The 23,259-nt window shown below is 49.9% G+C and overlaps 1 protein-coding gene across 1 annotated transcript; it reads right to left on the reverse strand.

The window, feature by feature from the left end:
• Positions 1 to 516: 516 nt before the first annotated feature.
• Positions 517 to 10,416, reverse strand: LOC136133844 (fumarylacetoacetate hydrolase domain-containing protein 2A). The gene is made up of 8 exons (XM_065891242.1): positions 10,250 to 10,416; positions 7,411 to 7,658; positions 5,766 to 5,982; positions 2,584 to 2,643; positions 2,224 to 2,386; positions 1,065 to 1,173; positions 865 to 952; positions 517 to 743 (listed from the first exon to the last, which is right to left on the reverse strand). Exons 2-8 carry the CDS (start codon positions 7,650 to 7,652, stop codon positions 681 to 683), a joined length of 942 nt encoding a protein of 313 aa, XP_065747314.1. The 5' UTR covers positions 7,653 to 7,658; positions 10,250 to 10,416; the 3' UTR covers positions 517 to 680.
• Between the last annotated feature and the right edge of the window lie 12,843 nt (positions 10,417 to 23,259).

Consider the following 23,259-nt stretch of genomic DNA (forward strand, 5'->3'; position numbering starts at 1 on the left):
AACACCGAGGCTCACAGGGCCACAGGTCTCACTGCAGTTTTCCAGGGGAGGGGCGCAGTGCCCGTGGCGAGCGCTCAGAGCCCTTCTCTGTGGCCCAGGTGCTGCAGCAGATGCCCAGCCCTGCAGGCCCCATGCTCCACCTGTCCCCCACCTTTGCCAGCCGGGACAATCAGGAAAAGCTGGAACGGTTCATCCGGCAGTTCATCTGTGACTAGAACTAGGAGAAGGGGCCAGCGTTAAAACCTCCCAGCCCCAGAGCACAGCTGTGCCCTGGAGCCAGAAGGCTGGCCTGGGAGGAGCTGCAAACCCTCAGCTGGACTCTAACATCTTTGAGGTCTGACTGCCCCTCGCCCTCTCTTGCTTTCTGCATCCTCTGGTGTGATAAACGAGAGGACTGGATGAGTCCTCTTCTCCCAAGCTCAGCAGTGTCTTTCTTTTTGGTGTGACTGTGGGTATTTGCTCTTTCCTTCCCCACTGTGTGAGAATGCCCTATCTCACTCCTTGAAACAAATCCTAAAGGAAGCCAAAAAGAAGTTTATTGAGGAGAGCACCATCTCCTCCCCGTCTACCTGGAAGAGGAGCTACTCAGGGGGGCTGGCACTGGGCCTCTTCCTGTGCTGGGCTCAGTAGGAACGGATGCCCCCACCTCGTCGTAAGATCACGGCCCGCGGTAGAGGCCGTCACACCACCTTGTTGACGATGACACCTAGTTCCTCGATCTCACACTGGACTTCATCGCCCTTCTGCAACAGAGTGGGCCGTGAGGCGGTCAGTCCTTTGGTGTGGCACATACACAGGCCTGGATTTCTCAAGTCTGAGCCCACCCTGCCAGGCCTTCTTCCTTTCCTCATTTAGCCAACCTACCTTGAGAAAGACAGGAGGTTTTCTGAATACACCAACACCTGGGGGGGTCCCGGTCAGGATGACGTCCCCTGGGAAAAGAGTGACGAACCTAGGGCAAAAGGGCCAGGTGAGACCAGGGGCCGAGGTGGCTGTAGCCTGCCATGGAGCGCTCGGTTTAGCCTCCAGGTGGGTGTTGGGGGGCAGGGCTCCATCCCACTTACTGGGAGACCCAGGCTATTAGCTCTTCTGTCTTAAACACCATCTGGTTGGTGTTGCTACTCTGGACCACCTCCCCATTCACTCGGCAGCAGATCTTTAAGTTGTGTGGATCTGAAATGCAAAAACAACACTTGGGGGTTTTCCCTTCTTTCCCTCAAACCCCTCCCAATCAGCTAGAAGATGAAAGCACAAGGAGACCTTGTGACTCCCCAGGTGAGAGGGTTGTGTGCTGGATTCCCTGTGCTTGGTCCTGGCACTCCCTACCCTGGAACTGTGTGTGGACACTGGCCTCCTCAGGCCTCCCTGTATCCACCACAGAGCAGAGTGCCTGCCAGTGGTCCCCTGGGTGGGTTAAGGAGGGGATGTTCCAGACTCAAGGAGGAGAGAAAAATGGCTGTTTCTGCCTTAAGAAACAGATGTCTACCCACAGCAGAGGCTGACTTGGCACAAGCAGGAGTAGTGAAGACTCCTGCACCTGAAGGCTTACCTGTAATACTGTCCCGAGTAGACAGTACTTTTAACTTTTCAGTGTTTTACACATTCACAAATCGCCCCCCCCCGCCCCCCGCCAAGGGATCACCATTTAACTTCTCTGATGACTGACTGCACGGGGTGGCGTAAGGCTGAACTGCATGGACGTGGCCCTACCCAGATGGCTGTGCTCTGTCCTCTTAAGCACTGTCTCTCTTCCTGGCTCTCACAGGACCTCACTCAGCCACTGTGTAGGCAGGCAGCAGCAGGTACAAGCAGCAAGGGCACAGTGAAGGTGCAGGGGGCTCTGGAACAGCCGTTCTCTGTGATGCTCAAAGGGCAGCTCTGCTGCTTTCCAACTTAAAGACTCTCCCAGATGGTGGCAGCTAGAGGAAGCCTGACCCACCCATCCTGAGAGCACTGCTTCGTTATTCACTTCATGAATGCAGATTCACCACGTCTGCAATTACAGCTCTCTGTGGGGTGAGGGGACAGGGGGATGCCAGTGGAGAACTCATGGCCCACGTTGAGAGATTTGCTCTAATATAAGCAATCAACGAAAGGGCAGCTGGGGATAGGGGGCCCACGTGGAGCCATACCCCTCACTCCCATTTCCCGGAAAGCTGCTTTCTCTTCACTGATGTATCTAAGAGCAACAGGAGTCACCCAGTGGGCTGTCAAGAGACCTACCTGCTACACTGTCCTTGGTCACCAAGGCAGGGCCCAGGGGGCAGAAGGTGTCAAAGGTTTTTCCCAGCAGCCACTGCTTTCCATTGCGTCTCATTTGCCAGTCGCGAGCACTCACGTCATGTGCCACAGTGAAGCCAGCCACATGGGCCATGGCATCTGTGGCCTATGGGGGGCAGGGGGTTTGGCCAGATTGGAGGTTAAATCATGACGACACCAACCCCTGTAACAAAGGATCCCAAAGCCTTGGTCCCACGTTAGTGGCCAGAGGTGGTGGATGAGAGGCAAGGCAGGGTCAGGAGCAGGTAGATGCCAACCGCCTCCCAGTGCCAGGGACAGATGGCACTGCCCTTTCCACCTCACCTTGATGTGCTTGCCTTTCTTTCCAATGACCACAGCCATCTCCACCTCCCAGTCCACCTCCTGTAGAGCGGGAAAGGAGCAGTGAGCTGCCGGGCTCTGGGCACCGCTCCTCTGCCGAGGGGCTACACACTGCCTCGGGGCCAGGGCCTCTTAACAGTGGGGTTGGCTGCCGGTCCCCATTTGTAAGACCTCGAGCCAGAGTGGAGTAAACAGTAGGGGAGGTATCAAGTGCAGACCCATCAACTGGGCAGTGGCAGGCAGCACCCCTAGAGGCAGGCAGAGCTCTCCGAGCGACTGCAGAAGAGCTTTGTCCACGGAGGGAGTTTAAGAGTCACTCTTGATACTTCCAGAAAAGGATGCATACCAAGTAACAACAGCTAACCCTACTGTGTGCCAGGCACTACTCTAAGTGCTTTAATGCACTAACTCAAATAATAACAAGAAAAAGATCAACATGCCAAAATAAATGTGGGCCAAAGGCTTGAATAGCAATTCACAAAAAGAAATACGCACACACATGGCCACAAAAAGGAGAACATGCTCAGCCCTTTCCATAAACCACAAAGTGCCCTATAAAATAGATAACAATCTAGCCTTTCAAACTGACTGCTCTTCCTAACAGTGACAACCAGAAACACAAAAAAGAACTGGGTTCCTTGGGGAAATGGCTAATTCCAAGTCTGAGACAGAGTACAAGATGAGCCTGCAATAGCTTGGCCACAGCAAGGAAGTACTCAGAAAGTGATACAGATGGGGGCCACCTTGAAGGCCCTCACTGGCCAAATTAAGACCCTTTGAGTATCAAAAAGAATGTAAATGATGGACTATGACATATTGAATAAAACTAAAAATCAGGAATTTACAGTGATACTAAAGGGACATGGGTTAAAAAAAAAAAAGGAGGGAAGCAGTGTTTCTTCAGGGTACCAGCTAATAAAAGTGCACAGACAGAAAAAATCACCTTTTTCTAACGCTTACCGCAATAATGGATTCGGGTAAGGATGACCAGATGATCCCTGGATGAAAAACTGTGAGGCAATAAGATAGTCACATGGTTTCAATGTCTACCCTGCAGATTGTTTACTAATTACCACAGTGAAATGTACCTTTACAATGGAGAGGTCACGTGAGCATCAAGTAAACTAAGGGATCAAACTTTAGGGCCAGACAAGAGTCTCCCAGTGGGATGCAATACAAGTACACACCTGTTGCTACAGACTGAATGTTTGTGTCCCACCCCCCCACCCCCCAATTCATATACTGAAACCTAACCCCCAAGGTGATGGTATTAGGAGGTGAGACCTTTGAGAGGTGATTAGGTCATGAGGGCAGAGCCTCCATGAAGAGGATTAGTGCCCTTACAAAAAGAGATCCCAGAGAGCTCCCTTTTACCATGTGAGGACATAGTGAAGAGACAGTCGTCTATGGACCAGGAAGTGGGCCCTCACCAGGCACCAAATCTGTTGGCACCTTGCTCTTGGACTTCCTCGACTCCAGAACTGTGAGAATTAAATGCCTTGTTTATAAGCCATCCATCCATCCATTCTGTATTTTGTAATAGCAGCCTGAACAGGTTAAGAGACCTATGTAGAACTTGACAAAAATGTTTAACCTGAATCTAATCATGAAGAACCAACCAGACAAATCCAGAGTGTGAGACATGCTATGAGACAACTTGCCTGGTTTCTTCAAAAAGTGTCATTAAAGACAAAAAAGGGCAGGGGGAAAAACTGCTTGAGATCAGGGGTCGGCAAGCTATGGCCCACAGACCAAATCCTTGCTTGTTTGCTGTCTGTTACTGCAGACAAAATTTTCCTGGAACACAGCCATGTTCATTCATTCACGTATCAGCTATGCAGCTTTCATATTTCACAATGGCAAAGCTGAACTGTTGCAAAAGAAACTATTTGGCACTCAGAGCCTAATACTTACTAACTGGCCCTTTGAGAAAAAGTCTGTGGATCCCTGTTGTAGATAAAGGGCACTAAAGAGACATAACCAAATACAATGTATGACCTTGACTGATCTTGGACCAAAACCAAAAAACAAAACAGGACCCAAATTAAAAGTCATCTTTGGGGGGTCAACTGGGAATATTCCCAATTGGACTGTATATCAGATATTACCCATGTTAACTTTCTTAGTTGTGACAATGGTATTATGGTCATGTAGGACATTGTCCTTATTCTTAGGAGATGCATGTTGAAGTTTCTAAGAGTGAACTGTCTTAATGTCTATAACTTACTTTCAAAGGTTCTTCCCACTCCCCCTCCAAAAAAAGTGTGTGTGTGCCTGTGGGACATGAGGGAAGGAGAGGAAGAGGGACGGGGGAGGAAGAAGGAGGGAGAGGAAAAGCAAATACGGCAGAATGTTAACAGTGAATCCAGGTGAAGAGTCTGGGTAGTCACTGTACTTTTTTTCAGCTTTCCTGTAATTTCCAAAATATTCCTAAACTAAAAATTTGAAAGTATTAGTAAGGGTACATACACTGCTGGTAGACATGTAAATTGCTTTTGCAACTTTTCTTAAGGTCACTTTGGCTGATTTTTGAAACCCTGCCTACACTCTGACAAAGACATTCAAATTCTAAGAAGTTTATTCAAAGGAAATAATCACACATTCATGGATGTGCAAAGTCCTTTCTATGAGGAGGTTCACTGCAACACTACTTATAAAAGCTAAAAACTGGAAACAACCTATCTAGCAATATGAGGACTACTGAATAAATTATGGCCATTGATACAACAGAAAACTAAGCAGTAACCTAAAAAATGTCAGGGGAGAATATTTCATGGCATGAAGAATGTTCTTGCTGGAGACTTAAGTAAATGGTAGGCATATGTATAGTATAAGTAGAAACAGGAACAGAAAAACACTGGGAAGATACACAGCAAAACATAAATGTTGCAAGCCCTGGGCAGTGGGAACATGGGTGACTTTTCTTTACGTTTATCTGTATTTTACTAATTTTCTATAATGCAAGCATATTACCTTTGTAATCAGGAAAAGATATAAATTAACTTCTCCCCCCCCCCACCCCCGAGAGCAGTCTTATTACTGTATAATCCCCTGGAGTTTCTGTTTAATGCACTAATGAGCAACAGATGGTTCCTTTAGGCTGGAGGCTGAGCACCTGTGTGATGGGCCCCAGTGACTCGGGGGCACAGTGGGGAGGCACCAACCTGACTCTCAGGAGGGAGGACGACCTCGTCGTAGGGCCCCACGATGGAGCTGGAAAACTTGCTGAAGATGATGGGCTCCTTGGGCACGGGCACGTTCTGCTCTTTGCAGTGGTCCACATAGTTCATGCCCACGCACACCACCTTGTCTGGCCGTGTAACTGGGGCCAGGAATGTCACGTCTGACCGTGGCAGGACTGGCAACTGGGCAGCCAGGGCTCTGCAGAGACCAGAGCAGGAGAGAAGGGCACTCTGGGGAGATCCTGCAGCAGCTACAAGTTTTTAAAATGTATTTTCTAGATCAACCATCAGAGTCAGCAGGAAAATCAAGCCCAGTTACTGTCCTTTGATATCAGAACACTGTTTATATTCATCCAGTGTTGATTTCCTCTCCCCCATTAGGTAATACATGTCCATGTAAGAGAATTCAAAAGGTGCAAATGGGAATAATGGAAAGGTCTCTCTTCTACACCTTCTCCTCGTCACGCTGCTCCAGCCCTGGAGACAACCACTGTGTCCTATGTAGCTCTTCACAGCCACTCTATGTATACTCTTCTCCCATCTTTTTTTTTTTTTTTCTTGCGGTACGCGGGCCTCTCACTGTTGTGGCCTCTCCCATTGCGGAGCACAGGCTCCAGACGCGCAGGCTCAGCGGCCACGGCTCACGGGCCCAGCTGCTCCACGGCATGTGGGATCTTCCCGGACCGGGGCATGAACCCGTGTCCCCTGCATCGGCAGGCGGACTCTCAACCACTGCGCCACCAGGGAAGCCCTCCCATCTTTTTTTATGCAAATGATAGCACAATTATATATACCTTTTAAAAATATATATATTTTAGAGATCTCACCATAACAGTATACAGCTTCCTCGTTTTCGTATGGCTGCCTATTACTGCACAGTAGAGATACACCCAATTCTCTAGTGAGGGACACAGAAGTAGTTTCTCATCTTGCGAGAATATGAAAGTAGGGGAAAAATACTGTTACCAACACTGTATGCTGTCAAACATCTGTATTTTTTGTCAGTTAAACAGGTGAAAATGACACCTCAACGTGGTTTTTTGTTTTGAGGGTTTTGTTTGCCACACCACGCGGCATGCCGGCTCTTAGTTTCCCGACCAGGGATCAAACCCTTGCCCCCTGCAGTCGAAGCGTGGAGTCTTAACCACTGGACCGCCAGGGAAGTCCCCTCAAAGCGGTTTTTAATTTACTGTTCATCAACACCTTTAGACCAGATTCCACAGGACTCCTGGCTTCAGGGAGGCCTCTACCTAATCTAGCCCAAACCCAAGAACCATCTTTAAGAATCTCTTTGCAGTCCTCTCCCCTAATGAGCTTTCCAAGATGCCTCTTAGGATCCCAGGTTCCAGCCCCTCAGGCAAGCAGGGACTTAATCTCCCAGGGAAGGCAGTGTGACAAAGTAGAATTCTGGCTCCACCACCAAGTGTGTGGCCTTCGGATGGTCAATCATCCTCCTTGGGCCTCGGTTTCCCCCTCTGTAAACTGAGGATGTTGTCATAAAAGATTTCTAAGGCTCTTCACTAAGAGAACAGGTGAGAAACGAAGGCTGGGGTGCAAAAGGAGGCGGGTGGGAGGAGGGAGGGGGAATGGGGCAGCTGCGGCAGGGCACTGCTGCCTGCTGACTTACCTCTTTGCCACTGAGAGAGCGGCCTCTCCCTGCCCCAGGAACTCTATCATCGTCTTGGGCAGTGTGGGGTCAAAGGCGCTGAGGTTGATGACACCTCCACCATTCCCTGACTCCAGGCCCAGATGAGGTCCCGTCAGGTGGGGTGCCTGGAACTGCACCAGTCTCATGTCTCTGGAGGGCTGAAAGGGCCAACGCTGAGCCTGCAGCAGAGCCGTGAGCCGCCTTCTACCAGAGACCAGCATCGGAGCCTATGGAGAAAAACGTGGGTCCTAGGGGATGGAGACAGTCCCAAACCATCACTGGGGTGCCCAAAGCTCCTCAAGCTGCAGCCCAGGTCCTTTTGCCCCATGAGCCATTCTTGGCTCACCACATGGGAAGTGGTCCAGGTTTTCACTTATTTCACGTGTTTCAAATGAAACATTTCTAGAGAAGCAACTACTTCATGCCAGGCACTGAGCTAGGTCCCAGGGATTCCAGCCTTCCGTCAACCAGTGCTTTCTGAAAGCTTAGACTGTAGCTGGCACCACTGGGGCACCGGGCAATGTAGGTCAGACACACTCAGCCCTGCCATCCTGCCTGCAGGGGAGACTGATGTTAACAACGGATGCCGTTAAGTAGGATTCTGCAACTGGGACTGCTGCTGTGTAGATCAAGGGCCCTGTCTTTGTTTCTTGAGGAAGTGTGGGCTGGGCTAAGATGAGCAGGGCTAGGAATTAGTTAAGAGTGGGGCCCAGCATGAGCAAGAGATCACAGGTGAAACTGGCTTCACAGCTGCCACAGGTAGTTTTTTAAATGCCAATTTGATCCTGTTACCCTCCTACTTAAAATGCTTTCCACGGCTCACATGACCAAGCCAGAACCCCTTCCAGGCTGTCACAGCCTTTTAGGAGCAGCCCCCGCCTGCCTCTCCAGGCAGTAATTATTTAGTGGCTCCTGTGCTGGAGTACAGGCTGCCCTAGGAAAGAGGCTGCAGACAGAGGGCGGGGTCTACGCCTGACAGGCATCACGGGGCTGTCTCCCCTCTGGGTTCTGGGGCCACAACTGTCTCTTTTGCTGCTGAGTCCATAGTGCCTAGCACTGTGCCTGCCACACAGAAGGCTCTCAGCTACTCTCTGTTCAATGATCAAATGCCAGAAGCAGGGGCTTGACTTTTCACTACTTGGGAAAGCTTGGTGATTGTCAGCCTCAGGAGGGGCAGCTGTGCCTTCGCTCCTCAAATCACTTAGAAAGTATCAACAAGGCTCAGGTTCCATTTTGAGTTCTAGGCTCCACGCAAAGACAAACCCCATTCTCTTCTTTTGTTTCTGAGTCTGGCCTCCACCCCAACAGTCCCTCCTCTTCATGGTTCCTTGCCTTTAAAAGTAGCCTTTTAGGGATTCCCTGGTGGCGCAGCGGTTAAGAATCCGCCTGCCAATGCAGGGGACACGGGTTCAAGCCCTGGTCCGGGAAAATCCCACATGCCGCGGAGCAACTAAGCCCGTGCGCCACTACTACTGAGCCTGCGCTCTAGGGCCTGCGGGCCACAACTACTGAGCCCACGTGCCACAACTACTGAAGCCCGCGCACTTAGAGACAGTGCTCCGCAACGAGAAGACACCGCAACGAGAAGCCCGCGCACCGCAATGAAGAGTAGCCCCTGCTCGCCACAACTAGAGAAAGCCCACATGCAGCAACGAAGACCCAGTGCAGCCAAAAATAAATAAATAAAATAAAAAATAAAAGTAGCCCTTTATGCTTAAGCACGTGGAGGTCGTCCCAGACTCCTGGTTCTCTGATGATTCCATCTGCCTTGTTCAGTTAAACACTCATCAGATCCAGGTCAATGATCTGACCGCTGTGCTGGCCAGTGAGTTTAAGCAGAAAACCAGGAGTTCTGAACCTCCCACCCTCCCGTCTTACACAAGCACCAACCATGCCCCTGTCAGGGGCTGTTCAAGCTGAAGTGTATGCACTCATATACTCCACACACTAAGATTATTATCCCACTGCGTGCCAGGTGTTACTCTGTTTTACCTACAATGGCTGATTTAATTCTCTTGACAGCTGTGGACGGTAGGGGCTGTTGGTCCCATTTCACAGATGAAAAAACTAAGGCTCGAAGAGGATAAGGGATTTGCCCAAGTTCCCAAAGACAGGAAAGAACTGGGACTTGAATCCAAGTCCAGGTGAGGAGTTGGACACTTTAGCCCAGAGGTGGTGGTGAGAAGTAGGAACCTCCAACAGGAAATCTTCTGGAGGCCCAGAGACACCCTGCATGCCCCAGGGGAAATTGGATCTCCTGCTGGCTACTGCCTCAGGGATAAGGCTGGTCACCTGCTCTCCCAGATAACCGCAGGCCCCACTGACTGCCCTTCCCACATGACAGGCCCTTGCAGGTTCTCATTCCGCCCTCTAGCAATCCCCTCAGGCTGAGCGCCTCATTTTACAGAAGGGGCACTGAGGCTGAAGGAGGTGAAGTCACCTGCCGAGATACCTGAAAGTGGCCCCGCTGCTCCTGCGGGAACCACTGTGCCGCAGAGCCTGAGCTCAATCCAACTCTGGAAAAGGGTCCGTAAGCAAAGAGGCAGGGACATGGAGCGGCAACGGCGCAGGCGAGACAAAGGTTTGCACCTGGGACCGCGTCCCACCATCCACTCGCCTGGGCCCCTGTGCCAGTCCCCCACTTCCCCTGTATGCCCAGCTCCATCCCCTGCACTCAGTGGGCGCCCAAGAAGGCCCGCCAGCCCAGTCCGTGTGGTCGGAGCGGCCGGGCACCAGAGTCCAGTCCTGCCCTCAGCCGGAGGCCCGGAGGAAGGCTGAGGCCCGGTGCACCCCGCCGTCTGGCCTAAACCTAACCTACCTGGCGCCCTGTGCTGTCGGGATAGGACTCGCGGGCCAGAGGCCAAGGTCACCGGGCGCCTGAGCACAGGTACTACGTCCCAGACACCGCAAGCTGCCGGGAGTTCCAACGCTGCGGCCCTGGGCGCCGCGCGGCTCCTCTAAATAAGGCGTCAGCAGAGGCGGGCGCTCCCTGGTGACGTCACGGGACAACGGCCAATAGCAGGGCGTCTAGTTCGGTGCCGGAAGCCAAGTCGCATAGGGGGCGGGCCCAGCGGCCGAGGGAGGGTAGTCTCTCTCGCGTTCCAGCAGGCCTGTGGGTGCGGACCTGAAGCAGGCGAAGCCAGCCGGATGACCCGGACGCCACATGCCCGAAGGCACTCGCTTTCGGGGCGGCGTGCGCTTGCATGAACCCGAAAGGGGGTGCTTCTTGACATTTTGCGCCCTGGGCACCTCGCTGGCCTCGCCCGCGTCGGGCCCAGCATCTGGGCCAGGCCCTGCTCTGATGGTTGAGCGAAATGCGTGGAGACCAAATTCTGGCGCGCTGGTTGACAAAGCCAGCCCTTTTTGTCTACTGATTGTGCCATATCAGAGAAGAGAGGAGTGATGATTGCACCGACTTTACATATGGGGAACCTGCGGCCGGAAGTATTTTCCTTAAGACGGCATTCTTAAGCAAAATTACAGCATTTTGCAGCCCTGTCTTGTTACGCACTATATGGACTGTGCGCAGGGTAGTAGGAGGCATAACCTCCATCGTTAGAAAACAGGCATTCTAGTGGAGAGGTGGTTTAATTAAACAGTTACAATCCAGCTCTCCAGGCATAAAGACATACGAGGGGCCCTGGGCAAGAAGCCCAAGACTTAATCAAGGAGCAGATCATCAAGGGCTTTATTTGCCCCAGAAAGGAGTTTGAGCCTTATCTAAGCACACAGGAGGCCACTGGAAGGTCCTCACTGGGCGGGGGGTGGGTGGGGGTGTGGGGGGTGCCGTGGTTAGACTTGCACTTGATACGTTTTGCTCAAGGAAATGTGTCTGGGTTAAGAGTGGTGCAGCTGCGAGCAGTGGTGGTTTGGTGTGTGGCAGAGATGGTGAAAGTCCAGAGATGTTTAGAAGGCAGAACTGATGGCCCTCAGTGATGACAGAAGGTGGGAGTAAGGCGGAAGGAGGTGCAAGGCCGACTCGTAGGTCTCTGGCCTGGTAGATGGCAGTGCCATTCATGGAGACGGGTTCTGGAGAGGCAGCAAGTCTGGGGGGAGGATGGTGAGCTTAGTGTTGGATGGGTTGTATTTAGTGTGCCCATGGGACATTCAAGGGGACTCTGCAGGGTGGGCCATTGGAGACACGGATCTGGAGCTTCTGCTCTTGTCTGGCTTGAAGATAGAGGTCAGCATAGAGACATAAATGGAACCTGGGGTGTGAGTGTCATCGAGGGAACATGCTAAAGAGAGCCTGGCGTAGTACTAGGCAGGAGACCTGGGCAGAAAGGGAACACAGATCTGCAGATGTTCCCCCTCGAGTATTCAGCAGAGTGGTGAGCAGTGCATGCCTGTGAGGCAACGACCTGAGACCAGGGAAAGATTCATCAGAAAGAATTAGAGGGAACAGTGTTAAGAGATTGACAGGGCCAGGAACAGTGCCTCTTCCCACTAGTCTGAATGGAAAGACACAGAATTCATGGAATATCGAGTAGAGTACGCATAAAGATCTTGCCTCCATAATGGGGAATAATGAACCCAGACTAAACAATGCTCCAGTCCTGCCTGACAAATCGTAAAATCAAGACACAAAAGGATCAAACTTGTCTCCAAGTAACTTAAGTACATCACAGACCAAGCTCAATCATGTTTATAGAAAATTTAAAAAATATATCTAGCATCCAACAAGGTAAACTTCACGAGATCTGGTATCTAATCAAAGATTACCCAGCTTGTCTTCCCTGGTGGCACAGTGGTTGAGAGTCCGCCTGCCGATGCAGGGGACACGGGTTCATGCCCCGGTCCGGGAAGATCCCACGTGCTGTGGAGCGGCTGGGCCCGTGAGCCATGGCCGCTGAGCCTGCGCGTCCGGAACCTGTGCTCTGCAACGCAAGAGGCCACAACAGTGAGAGGCCCGCGTACCGCAAAAAAAAAAAAAAAAGGTTACCCAGCTTGGAAAGAAGCAGGAAAACATGACTCAGAATAGTAAAGCAATTTAATCCAACTCAAAACTGACAGATGTTAGGATTAACCGACAAGGACATTATAACTGTTTTTTATAACTGTACTCCGTGTGTTCAAATGTTAAGTAGAGGGACTTCCCCGGTGGTCCAGTGGTTAAAACTCCATGCTCCCAATGCAGGGGACCCAGGTTCGATCCCTGGTCAGGGAACTAGATCCCGCATGCTGCAACTAAGAGCCCACATGCCGCAACTAAAGATCCTGCATGCCTTCACAAAGATCCTGCACGTGCAAGTAAGACCCGGCGCAGCCAAAATAAATATTAAAAAAAAAAAAAGTAGAGACAGGGGAGTTAAAAAAAAAGACCCAAACCAAACTTCTATTGATGTAAACTGCAATATCTATTGATGTAAACTGCAATATCTGAGATATCCAGATACCATTAATCTGGATTAATGGTAGATTCAACACTGCAGAAGAAAAGATTAGTGAATTTGGAAACATAGCTCTAGCTTTGGGGCTGGCACCTCTATCTTCTGAAAATTTGCCGAAATGACCAACACAAAAGGAAAGAGGAGAGGCTTCCGATAGATAAATGTTCTCTAGGCCTTTCAGAAGACATGGAGTTGTTCCTTTAGCCACATACATGTGAATCTACAAGAAAGGTGATGTTGACATCAAGGGGATTGGCACTACTCAAAAAGAAAAGCCCACCGCTGTTCCCACGGCAAAACTGGAAGAGCCTACGGTGTGTTCCCAACATGCCGCCAGCATTGTTGCAAACAAACAAGGGCAAGAGTCTTGCCAAGAAAATTAACGTACGTATTGAACATGTTAAGCACTCTAGGAGCTGAGACAGCTTCCTGAAACATGTGAAGGAAAACGATCAGAAAAAAGAAGGCGGCCAGAGCAAAAGGTACTTGGGCTCAACTGAAACCCAGGCGGCTCCACCCAGAGAAATGCAGGCATTGGTTCTGCACCTGTGAGAACCATGGAAAGGAGCCTGAGCTGTTGGAACTCATTCCCTATAAATTCTTGGCATAATAGGTATTACAAAAAAAAAAAAAAAAGATCTCCAGACTGTAAAAATGTTTCTCTTTATTGAGAAGTGTGGTGTCTCCTCCCCCAAAGAGGTGTTTCCAGCAAACTTTTTTCTTTAAAAAGGGAGAACATAGCACTAGGAAGTATCCAAAGTGAAATCGAGTACAATATGATTTAAACATACTGAAAAGACCATCAGTGAGCTGCGGGGAAAATCCAAACCACTTAATATATGTGTAATTGTATTCCTAAAGTAGAGGAGAGGGAAGGGAAAACAAAAAAATATATATTTGAAGAAATAATGGCCGAGACTTTTCTAAACTTGATGAAAACTATAAAGCCACTATCCAAGCATCTCAGTAACCCCCAAGCACAAAACACATGAGGAAAACTACACCATGGCATAGCATAATCAAGGTGTTCAATACTAGTGATAAAAAGAGAAAATCTTAAAATCAGCCAGAGGACGTCTGTATCCAGAACAATGGAGAAACACTTGTTCCTATTCCTCTTGCTACGTACAGCTAAAAGCCTGTACGAGGCAAACACAAGACTCTGAAAAGGAGGTGAGGAGGCAGACTGGCCTGGGGTCTGCACACCAGTGAGATGGTGCAGCAGTGAGTTCTCTGGGTTCTTTTTTCTCATGTAACCAGACTTGGTCCTGAGGAAGCTGGCAGCCTGGAAATGCCAGTGGGTGCAGACACAAAAAGCCCCAAGAAAATCCTGTTCTTGAGTCAAAGGACCAGCAAAGGGACAGCCTAGCAAAACAGAAAATTTAGATAATAACTGCTGTACTCCAGCCAGACGACGCAGAAAAAAACTGTGGTCCCATGCCCACCAACAAGGCAGAGTAGGGAGCCTAGATTTTCACCCTTGCCAGGCTGTAATGAAGTGCCTCAACCCTTCCCCCATGTCAGAGTGGTGAGCAGGGTGGATCAGAGAAGGGAAAGTGGGGAGCCTGAACGGTCCTCCCTGCTGGGCAGTAGCAAGGTCACCCTTCACAGTGGAGGCCATGTGGGGAACTGAAGCTCCCACCCTGCTGGGCAGTAACAAAGATCCTCTCCTCCCTGGGTGTCATGGAGGCTGACTTAATGAAAATGAAAAGTAACATATCAAAATTCGTGGGGCACAGCTAAGACAGTACTCAGAAGGAAATGTATAGCTCCAAATTCTTATTTTAGAAAAGAGGAAAATTCTCAAATCAATAAGCTTAGCTCCTAGAAAAAGAAGAGCAAAATAAACCCAAAGCAAGCAGAAAGAAGGAAATAATAAAGAGCAAAAAAAAAATCGATGTAATAGAAACCAGAAATATAGTGGAGGAAATCAATGAAACACAAAGATGTCTCTTTGAAACGATCAATGAAATGACAAACTTCTACCAAGAATGACAAAGGAAAAAAGAAGAAAACACAAATTACCAATATCAGGAATGAAACAGGTGATATCACTATAGACCCTGAAGTCATCAAAAAGATACTAAGAGGCCACTATAAACAAGTACACACACATAAATTTGACAACCTCAGTGAAATTGACCAATTCCTTGAAATACAGACTATCACAATTCACCCAATATGAAATAGATTATTTGAATAACACTATATCTATTAAGGAAATTTAAACTGTAGTTTAAAAACTCCTGAAAAAGAACTATCCAGTCCCAGATGATTTCACTGGAGAATCCTACCAAATATTTAAAGAATAAACACCAATTTCTACATAATCTATTCCAGAAAATAGAAGAGGTAGGAACAATGCTTTAATTCATTTTATGAAGCTGGTGTTACCCTGGTAACAAAAAACAAAGACAGTATTAAAAAAAAAGACAACTACAAACCAATATCTCTTATAGATTCAAAACAAAGCATTAGCAAATATAATTCAGCAATATATAAAAATAATTCTCTACCATGACTAAGTGGGCTTTATTCCAAGAATGCAAGGCTAGTTCAATAATCTTCGTGAAAGTTTCATAGATGTTCACCAAAAACATAATATAAGAAAAAGATCGATGAAGTAGACTTAATCAAAATTAAAAGCTTCTGCTCTGCAAAAGGATGCTAAGAGTATGAAAGAACCGGGAGAAAAGATTTGCAAACTACGTATCTAACAAAGAACTCATATCTAGGATATTATAAAGAACCATCAAAAATCAGCAGAGGGGCTTCCCTGGTGGCGCAGTGGTTGAGAGTCCGCCTGCCGATGCAGGGGACACGGCTTCGTGCCCCGGTCCGGGAAGATCCCACATGCTGCGGAGCGGCTGGGCCCGTGAGCCATGGCCGCTGGGCCTGCGCGTCCGGAGCCTGTGCTCCGCAACAGGAGAGGCCACAACAGTGAGAGGCCCGCATACCGCAAAAAAAAAAAATTATTCTGGATGTTTCTGTGAGGGTGTTTTTTGGATGAAATTGACATTTAAATCAGTGGACTCTGAGCGAAGCACATTGCCCTCCATACTGTGGGTCGGCCTTGCCCAATCAGTTGAATGCCTTAATAGAACAAAGACTGACCTCCCCCAAGCAAAAGGGAATTTTGCTGGCAGATGGCCTTTCAACTCAAGCTGCAACTCTTCCCAGAATCTCCAGCCTGCTAACCTACCCCATTAGAGTTTGGACATTTAAAGCCTTCACTATCACAGAAGCCAATTTCTTAAAATTATCTCTCTCTCTCTCTATCTACGTATGTTGGTTCTATTCTCTGGTGAACCCTGACTAATTCTCCGATCTTCCGTTCCTGTTCCATCCAAGCCCTTGACCATGAAGCCAAACCATTAGCAACTGATCATGAATCAATGACCAGTAGATTCAAACTTCTGCTCATCTACTGCTCCAGAAAATCAAATAGGCTGCCCAAGTCCTATGCACAGGGAGGATTTTTCTTTACCATTGACCTTCAGGGTCATCCTCGAAGGAAATGGTCATACTGCAGCTTATAACTTTTGGGAGGTGTCAGCACCATATCATGCAGACCCATCTTTCAATTGTGGTTAGTCTTTTCATCCTCAGTAAATGGACCCTAAAGAATATCCCAGGAAGCCTCAGTCACGGGTTGAGGCAGAGGAGGCGGCGTGACTGGAGTTGGTTCAAAGGAACCTGAGCCATCTGCTCCTATAACTTAATTGTACCTCTCACACCTGCTGAAGCTCAGCCTCTTCTCTACTGCTTCCACTGACGACAGATTGCTGCTGCACATACAACCTTCCGGGTAGGGGGTCCGACAACACCCAGGCTGCTCCGGAAAGCTCAGGCCTCATGGCCACTTGATAGCCCATGGCTAGGTGTTCAGTCTCTACCAAAGCCCAGGAGCGAGCCAGAGCTGTTTCTCGAAAGGAGAGTAGATATCTCAGAAGAGGGTATGGATAGGCTCCACAGTCCTAGTGTCCGACGTGGTGACTTCCCGCCCTGATTTGCCGTAAACACTGCAGCTATCAGATGACCCCTTCCCCAGCCACTGTCTGATTGCAAGTGCACAAAAGACCTTGAACCAGAATCACTATGGGATGTGATGATAATCCACGACAGCTTTGCAGCAATGACAGACCACATCAGCCCCCTCGGCTGGGTCCCTGCGTCCACTCGGCCTCCTCCAATCTGGTATCCAGTTTCACTCAGAGGGGGATTTTCAAAACACTCATGTGACAGCACCCTTATCAGTGGCTTCCTGTTCTCAGGACCAGGCCGAAGCCTTCAGGGGACCTTGCCCCCGGCCTGCGTCTCCGTCCTGCTGCCCTCCCCACTTCACCCGCTTTTGCGCCCACGATCCGGGCTCTGGCCTCATCAACCCAGCCCCTGATTCTGGGCAGGGCTGTCTCCCCACCCTTCCACCCCTTTACCTGACTCACTCCTACTCATCTGTCAATGAAAAAATAATCAGTTGATCTAAGAAAGAAATGGAAAATTTTATTTGAGCCAAATTGAGGATTATAACCCAGGAACAACAACTCAGAACAAAATGTATTTCCATTCTTTATACCCTCCTTCCACTGAAAACACGCCTCGTATTTTCCTTGCATATTGAAATGTTTCCCTGATTATTTTAGTAGCTTTATTACATATGTTATAATTCTTAACCTTAAAACCTTAACCTCTAGAGAAAACCAAGAAGTAATTGTGAACTGTTTGTCATATCAGGATTTCCTGATTGGCACTTATGAATGTATTTTATAACCTCTAGAAACATATACCTTCTCATAGAATTTCTTTCTTCAATGTGATACAAGAATTGGCGAGCTTTGGATTATTTCTGGAGCCAGACCTCCGGCCCTATAAAGACTAGATTTGTGAAACAAGGATAGTTGTTTTTTTTTTTTTGCGGTACACGGGCCTCTTACTGTTGTGGCCTCTCCCGTTGCGGAACACAGGCTCTGGATGCGCAGGCTCAGCGGCCATGGCTCACGGGTCCAGCCGCTCCGCGGCACGTGGGATCCTCCCGGACCAAGGCACGAACCCGTGCCCCCTGCATCGGCAGGCGGACTCTCAACCACTGTGCCACCAGGGAAGCCCAGGATAGTTGTTTTTAATTCCTCAAAGAATTGGGTGGCCTCCTCAACGATAGCAAAGGACTGACATACCCATTCTCCTATGCTGGAATGTTTTACTTTCCCTCATTTAGCTTAAGGGAAAAGCCCCCTCTCCCTCAAAAAAAAATTCCTATCAGGCTCTAAACTTCAGCTATGGTCAGTTTATTCAGACCGGTAGCCTCTCATTTTGGTAATCCATTTACAAACACTTTTGTGGAGCCTCCCTGGGTTTAAGAAGTTCTTTAAACTAACTGTGGCCCCTGGTTCGGCCTTTGATCTGAAGAGATTTGCCTACAGCCTCAGGTGGTTCCATTTCTAAAGGTAATGATTTAATAGGGTCTTCTGAGTGGAAAGGCAATTCAGACAGAAAATTGAGTACCCCAATAAAGGAAGATAGAGGGGAGCAGTAGAGTTTTAGGCACCTTTTATACCATTAATCTTTGATTAGCCTGTACAAGTCTTTCAGTGAGGCTATTTGGGAATTTTGAGGCCTTTGGGGGCTTCTGCATACCAATTTAAAAAGGTACAATAATTTAAGATGAGAGCTCCCTAAAATTTCAGCAATTTAGATGTTTCTCCACTTCAAAGGATCCAAGGAGGTAGCCCTACAAATATTTTTCCTTGCTAATCTAATTTTAGAAAAGTGAAAAGCACTTACCACTGTTGTTTCCAGTAGACCCTGCAGGCGCAGATCCAGAAGACTGCCGGCTTTAACTGTGCGCTCAAAATTGTTTTGGAGTGCCCAAAGAACCCCATCTTGGCCATTTTAGGGCCCGATTTCCTTTAGTTCCCAATTAAGTACTTGCAAGTATATATAAATCCAGCTGGTATTCCCACAGGTGGCTGTTTGCATGGAAGCTGTCTGGCCTTTGAGGCATAATTTCCCAGTATTAATTTTGCGGCCTAATTCAGATATGAGTTACGATCGGAACAACTTTCTGAGGACAGTGTGGTGGACTGCATGTGTGCTGAGGAGTTACCCTTGGGTCAGTTGGACACTTACATGGCCTGGTGAGTCTCCCTGGTGTTACCAGAGCTGCTCCAGGTCTTTGCTCAAACCTGCCAAGCCCACCTTTAGCCCGAGTTAATGTCAACCTTTAAGTTAAACGGTCCAGAGATAAGAAAGGAAGCTACAAACAAACCCCAGATGGAACCAGCTGGGACCACAAGATGGTGATGAATCTGACCTCCAACACACCCTGAGTCTCATTACATGTTGATTTCACTACTTTAGCATAGTAAATGACACACCTGGACCAAAAAAGGCTAAAAAGGGGGTGGAGAAAGCACTGCCCCTTCCCCAGTAGACTAATGCATATGCCTTCCCATTATTAGCCTCATCCCTCCTCCCTTTGCTTTATTTTTTTTAATTAAACCCCTCTTACCAGGTGGGCGAGAAGTTGATCTATGAACTTAGCTCCTGCTTCTCCAGTCTTTGGCCACTGAATGCGGCTTGTGCTGTGTCCATCTCAGCTTAGGTTTCCTTATTTGCCTACTTGAACCCTAAGGGGAAAAGAACCCTCCCCTGCAGAGGCAGAGAGCCTCGGCCAGGCTAGGGCCCGAGCAGGGTCCATACGACTTAATTCAGTAACTGTGACAGCCTAAAACCATCAGGGGTGCTCGGAGCGCTAGGTTACCAGCCTCTGTCTCGCTGCCCGTCTGCCCGGACGAGCAGTATTTACTTAAGGTTTGACTGGGTCTCCCTTATTCTTCAGAGCTGAAGAATTCAGCCTCTCATTTCAGTAGCAAAAGTTTTGTTCAGACCATATATCAACTCATTTTGTTTTTCGATTTAAGCCCATTTTAACAAAAAGCCACCTATGTTTCCCTGGGCCTCTTACCCAAACCCCCTAGGTCCTGCCTAAGAAATGCACGGGTGCCCCTAAAGACTCCAAGTCTTAAGTGAAGCAGCTCAAAATTTTCAGGATCATCACTCAAACAATGAGATCCGGATATCAGGAGAACTCCCCGGAACACCTGAGGAGTACCGAGAAGCCGGTGAGGCTCAATGGGCCATGCTGGTTCTGGTTCCGGGTAAACTCCAGGTGCCCTCTGGCAGGTGTCTCTGATATCCTGCCGGCTATGTCATGCATATCAATGAAAAACTTAGTCGACCTAAGAAAGAAATGAAAATTTTTATTCGAGTCAAATGGAGGATTAGAACCTGGGAACAGCATCTCAGAAAGCTCTGAGAACCGTTCCACTCGTTAGAAGTCAAGGCATGGTTCTATCAGTTTTTTGAGGCAGAGGGCTGGACATTAAATGACACATTATTGACAGTTTACACAGTCCAGACCTAAGCGTCATCGTGGCCCCTTACAATGTCAAGAAGGAGTGTTATCTTTTAAGGAATAGTCTTGTTGGTGCTATGAGAATGTTGCTCAGGCCGGCTGAGGCGCCCTACACTGCCAGCCAGCACAGCTGTTTCAAAGAGATTTTGACCCTGGTGCCGTTGAGAGCTGGCCCTTGACCCTGCAGGCTCAGGGCCTGAGACACCCACACCCCCGCCTCCCTCCTCCCCCACCAGGCTGTCGCCATGGCGTCCTTCCCTATGACCTTCGGTGCAGCAGCCTTATTGATCAATCCCCTCCCCCTGTGCCACCCGTCTTGGGTGCCCGTCTTGTGGGGGGCTCCAGGGGGGAATGCTTGCAAGATGTCCGCAGCCAGGCAGGGGAGACAGCGCCGGGCGTGCCGGCCCCTGGCCCCCCTTCCTTCACGGCCCGCTGGAGTCTGCCAAGCACGTTCACCACCACAGCCTGACGTTAGTGGCCGTGGCAGTCGAGAATTTTTCAGCTGAAAGTACCAGTCAACCCAGTTTTAACTGGCTTCGGGGGGAGGGTGAATCCTATTAGTGACTCTTATGACTGAAGAGTCTAGAGATTGGGGAGTGGGGGGTTGCTTGAGGTGCAGTTTGATTTTGAGCTCAAGGGCTGACCACCCCCCCCAGTCTTGTTTTCTTCCTCTTCACCCCTCAATCAGGCCATCTTCTGCACTGGCTGCATTCCCATGCCTCCTCATAGTGGCCAAACGGCAACAACAGCTCCAGGACTCCCCCCTCAGCTTCAGATAGGGAGGGAGCAGCGTCTTTCCCAGCATTCCCAGCACAGGTCTCCCTGGGCCTCATCAGGGGCAATCAGGTTGGCTGCCCGCCCCCCAGCCAGCCACTGTGACTGGGGAGTAGGGGGGTGGGTAATGCACCAGTTGACTTGGGCCTGGTCTTGGAGGTCGGGTGGACCCCAGGACTGCACGGATAGACAGTGGAAGAGGGACCCTCAGGCGCTGCCAGGAGAAGAGGGAGGATGCTGCGGAGGCAGAAGACTGAGGTGCAATCAGCTGACCTTCCTCATTGCCCCCATGGCGCCCACATCGGTGGGAGAGGAGCTCCCAAAGGCCTTTTCTTGCCAGGGGAATGGAGGAGGCCATGTCAGGCAGGGGGATGGGCAGACGTAGATCCTGCAACCACAGGGGTTCAATAATGTGCAAAGCCAGCCAAGAAAGCTGAACAGAGGGAGCCCTGTGCCCGGGTCGCTGTGTAAGAGCAAAGGCAGGTAGGGCTGGGGCAGGAGAGTTAGAGGGAAGGTGGCCTTTCCTGCTAGAGGAACAGACGGAACAAAAAGGCACACCGCAGTTGGCAGGGAGCCCGGTTCTAAGGCTGGCGGCCCTTGGCAGTCGGGGCAGCTGTCAGGGGGCGATCTGTGGGTAGGATGGTTCCCCGGCTGGTGCCACCACCCAAGAAAGGGCCACGATCAGGTGCCTGCTCAGGAGGCCCTGAATCCTTTCCAGGGCCACACCGGGCCTTCCTGCCAGGCCCACTCCCATTACACGGTCCCTCCAGGACCTCGCGGCTCTGGCCAACGGCAAGGTAGTTTCTTCCAGTTGCCCTCATCTTGGCTGGCTCTGGTTCCGGCCCACAGACACTGCTCCCTGTGCAGATTGGACCCTGACTCTACCCCGCTCTCTTCTTCAGTCTCTGAACCCCACAGAGCTCGCTCCGCAGGCAGCTAAAGTCTGCACATTCTCTGTTCAGGCAAAGTCCACGCGATTATAGCTGATCACGTGAAACCGGAGCTGGCTGGCCTCTGGTGCTCCCCTAACCCGAAGGGCCAGGGCCCCTGTGAATTGGCGAGAGGGCTAGGAGGGGGCACAGGACCCACTTTGGGTTGGCAACTGTATCCAGCTCAGTGGACTCTGTGTGTGCCTGTGGAATCATTACTTGATATAATTTTCTGAGGGAAAACCAAGTGGAGAATGAGGCTGGAATATGAAAATGTCTTTGAGGTCTTGAAAGAAATGACAAGTAGCTTCCCTTCCAAGTCAGTTTCGAGGGACGGTGTGTGTTGGGGGGCGACCCTAGGGCAAGAAATTGGTGACAAGGCTGGTGTGTGGTACCGTCGCCCCCTGGTGGTCAATGGGAAGCAAAGCACTTGGACCCAGAGGTTTTGCCTCCAGGGAACCTGAGGCCGTAAAGTTTGTAACAAGGGCCTTCCTCCATAGGTCTTTGTGAGAATGAAGGAGTCAAGCCAGGCCCATGGGGTGCTCAGCTCTTACTCCTGGCCCTGGGCAGGTCAGTGCGGCCACACAGTGAGGGGTGGTGGGAGGGTGGGGTGTATGGATAGCCTTAGCCAGCTGGCCCCCAAATGGGCCTTGGGGTTTCCAGGGCAACTGGAGACCATCAGAGATTCATTTGCAGCACCTGGAAACTCCTTCCGAAAGGTCTGTCCTTCCTCTGGCGGCTTATTGACATGAATCACCCTTCTACAGAGAGGCTAGTAAATAATCATCATCCATCATCAGAGCAATCCTATCAGATTGTTCTGCTCATTTTACAGACAAGGCAACGGAGGCTCAGCCAGGTAAAGACATGCTTAAGATGAAATAGAAAGCTCCATCGGGAAATGGGCAGTTCAGTGCTGACACCCGGCCTGGAGCCACCCGCCTGGGTCCAAGTCCTGGCTCCACTCTTTAACGGCTGAGGGGGCCCCAACATCTTTCAGCCCAGCTTTCCCGGCTGTGCCCAACAGGCTGTGGCCACGGCAAACGTTCTCAGCAGTGGCCAGCCCGTGCAAACGCAGGACATCCCATCCCAGGCAGCAAGGTCAGGGCTCCCTTGCCTGGATTGTGCCAAGGCCCTGGGGCTCCGGTAGACTGGAGCCTTCGGTGTGTTTGGTGGTGGAAGGGGGCTCCCGCCATCTATCCTCCCGGTTACTGATGACACACCCATCAGCCAAACATTGGAGGTGACGTCACATGGCCTGGGCGCTGGCCCTTGAAGCACTAGCGGACCCCTCAGAACCTCCGTCTCCCCATCCCTGAGT

Source organism: Phocoena phocoena, chromosome 14 (genome assembly GCF_963924675.1).
Source record: "Phocoena phocoena chromosome 14, mPhoPho1.1, whole genome shotgun sequence".
Lineage (NCBI taxonomy): Eukaryota > Metazoa > Chordata > Mammalia > Artiodactyla > Phocoenidae > Phocoena > Phocoena phocoena.

Coding starts and splice junctions, on each gene's coding strand:
- LOC136133844 (XM_065891242.1), bottom strand. CDS start 7,652: ATGCTGGTCTCTGGTAGAAGGCGGCTCACGGCTCTGCTGCAGGCTCAG. Junction 2,387..2,583: donor AGAAAGGCAAGCACATCAAG/GTGAGGTGGAAA, acceptor TGCCCCCCATAG/GCCACAGATGCCATGGCCCA. Junction 744..864: donor AACCTCCTGTCTTTCTCAAG/GTAGGTTGGCTA, acceptor ACTCTGTTGCAG/AAGGGCGATGAAGTCCAGTG.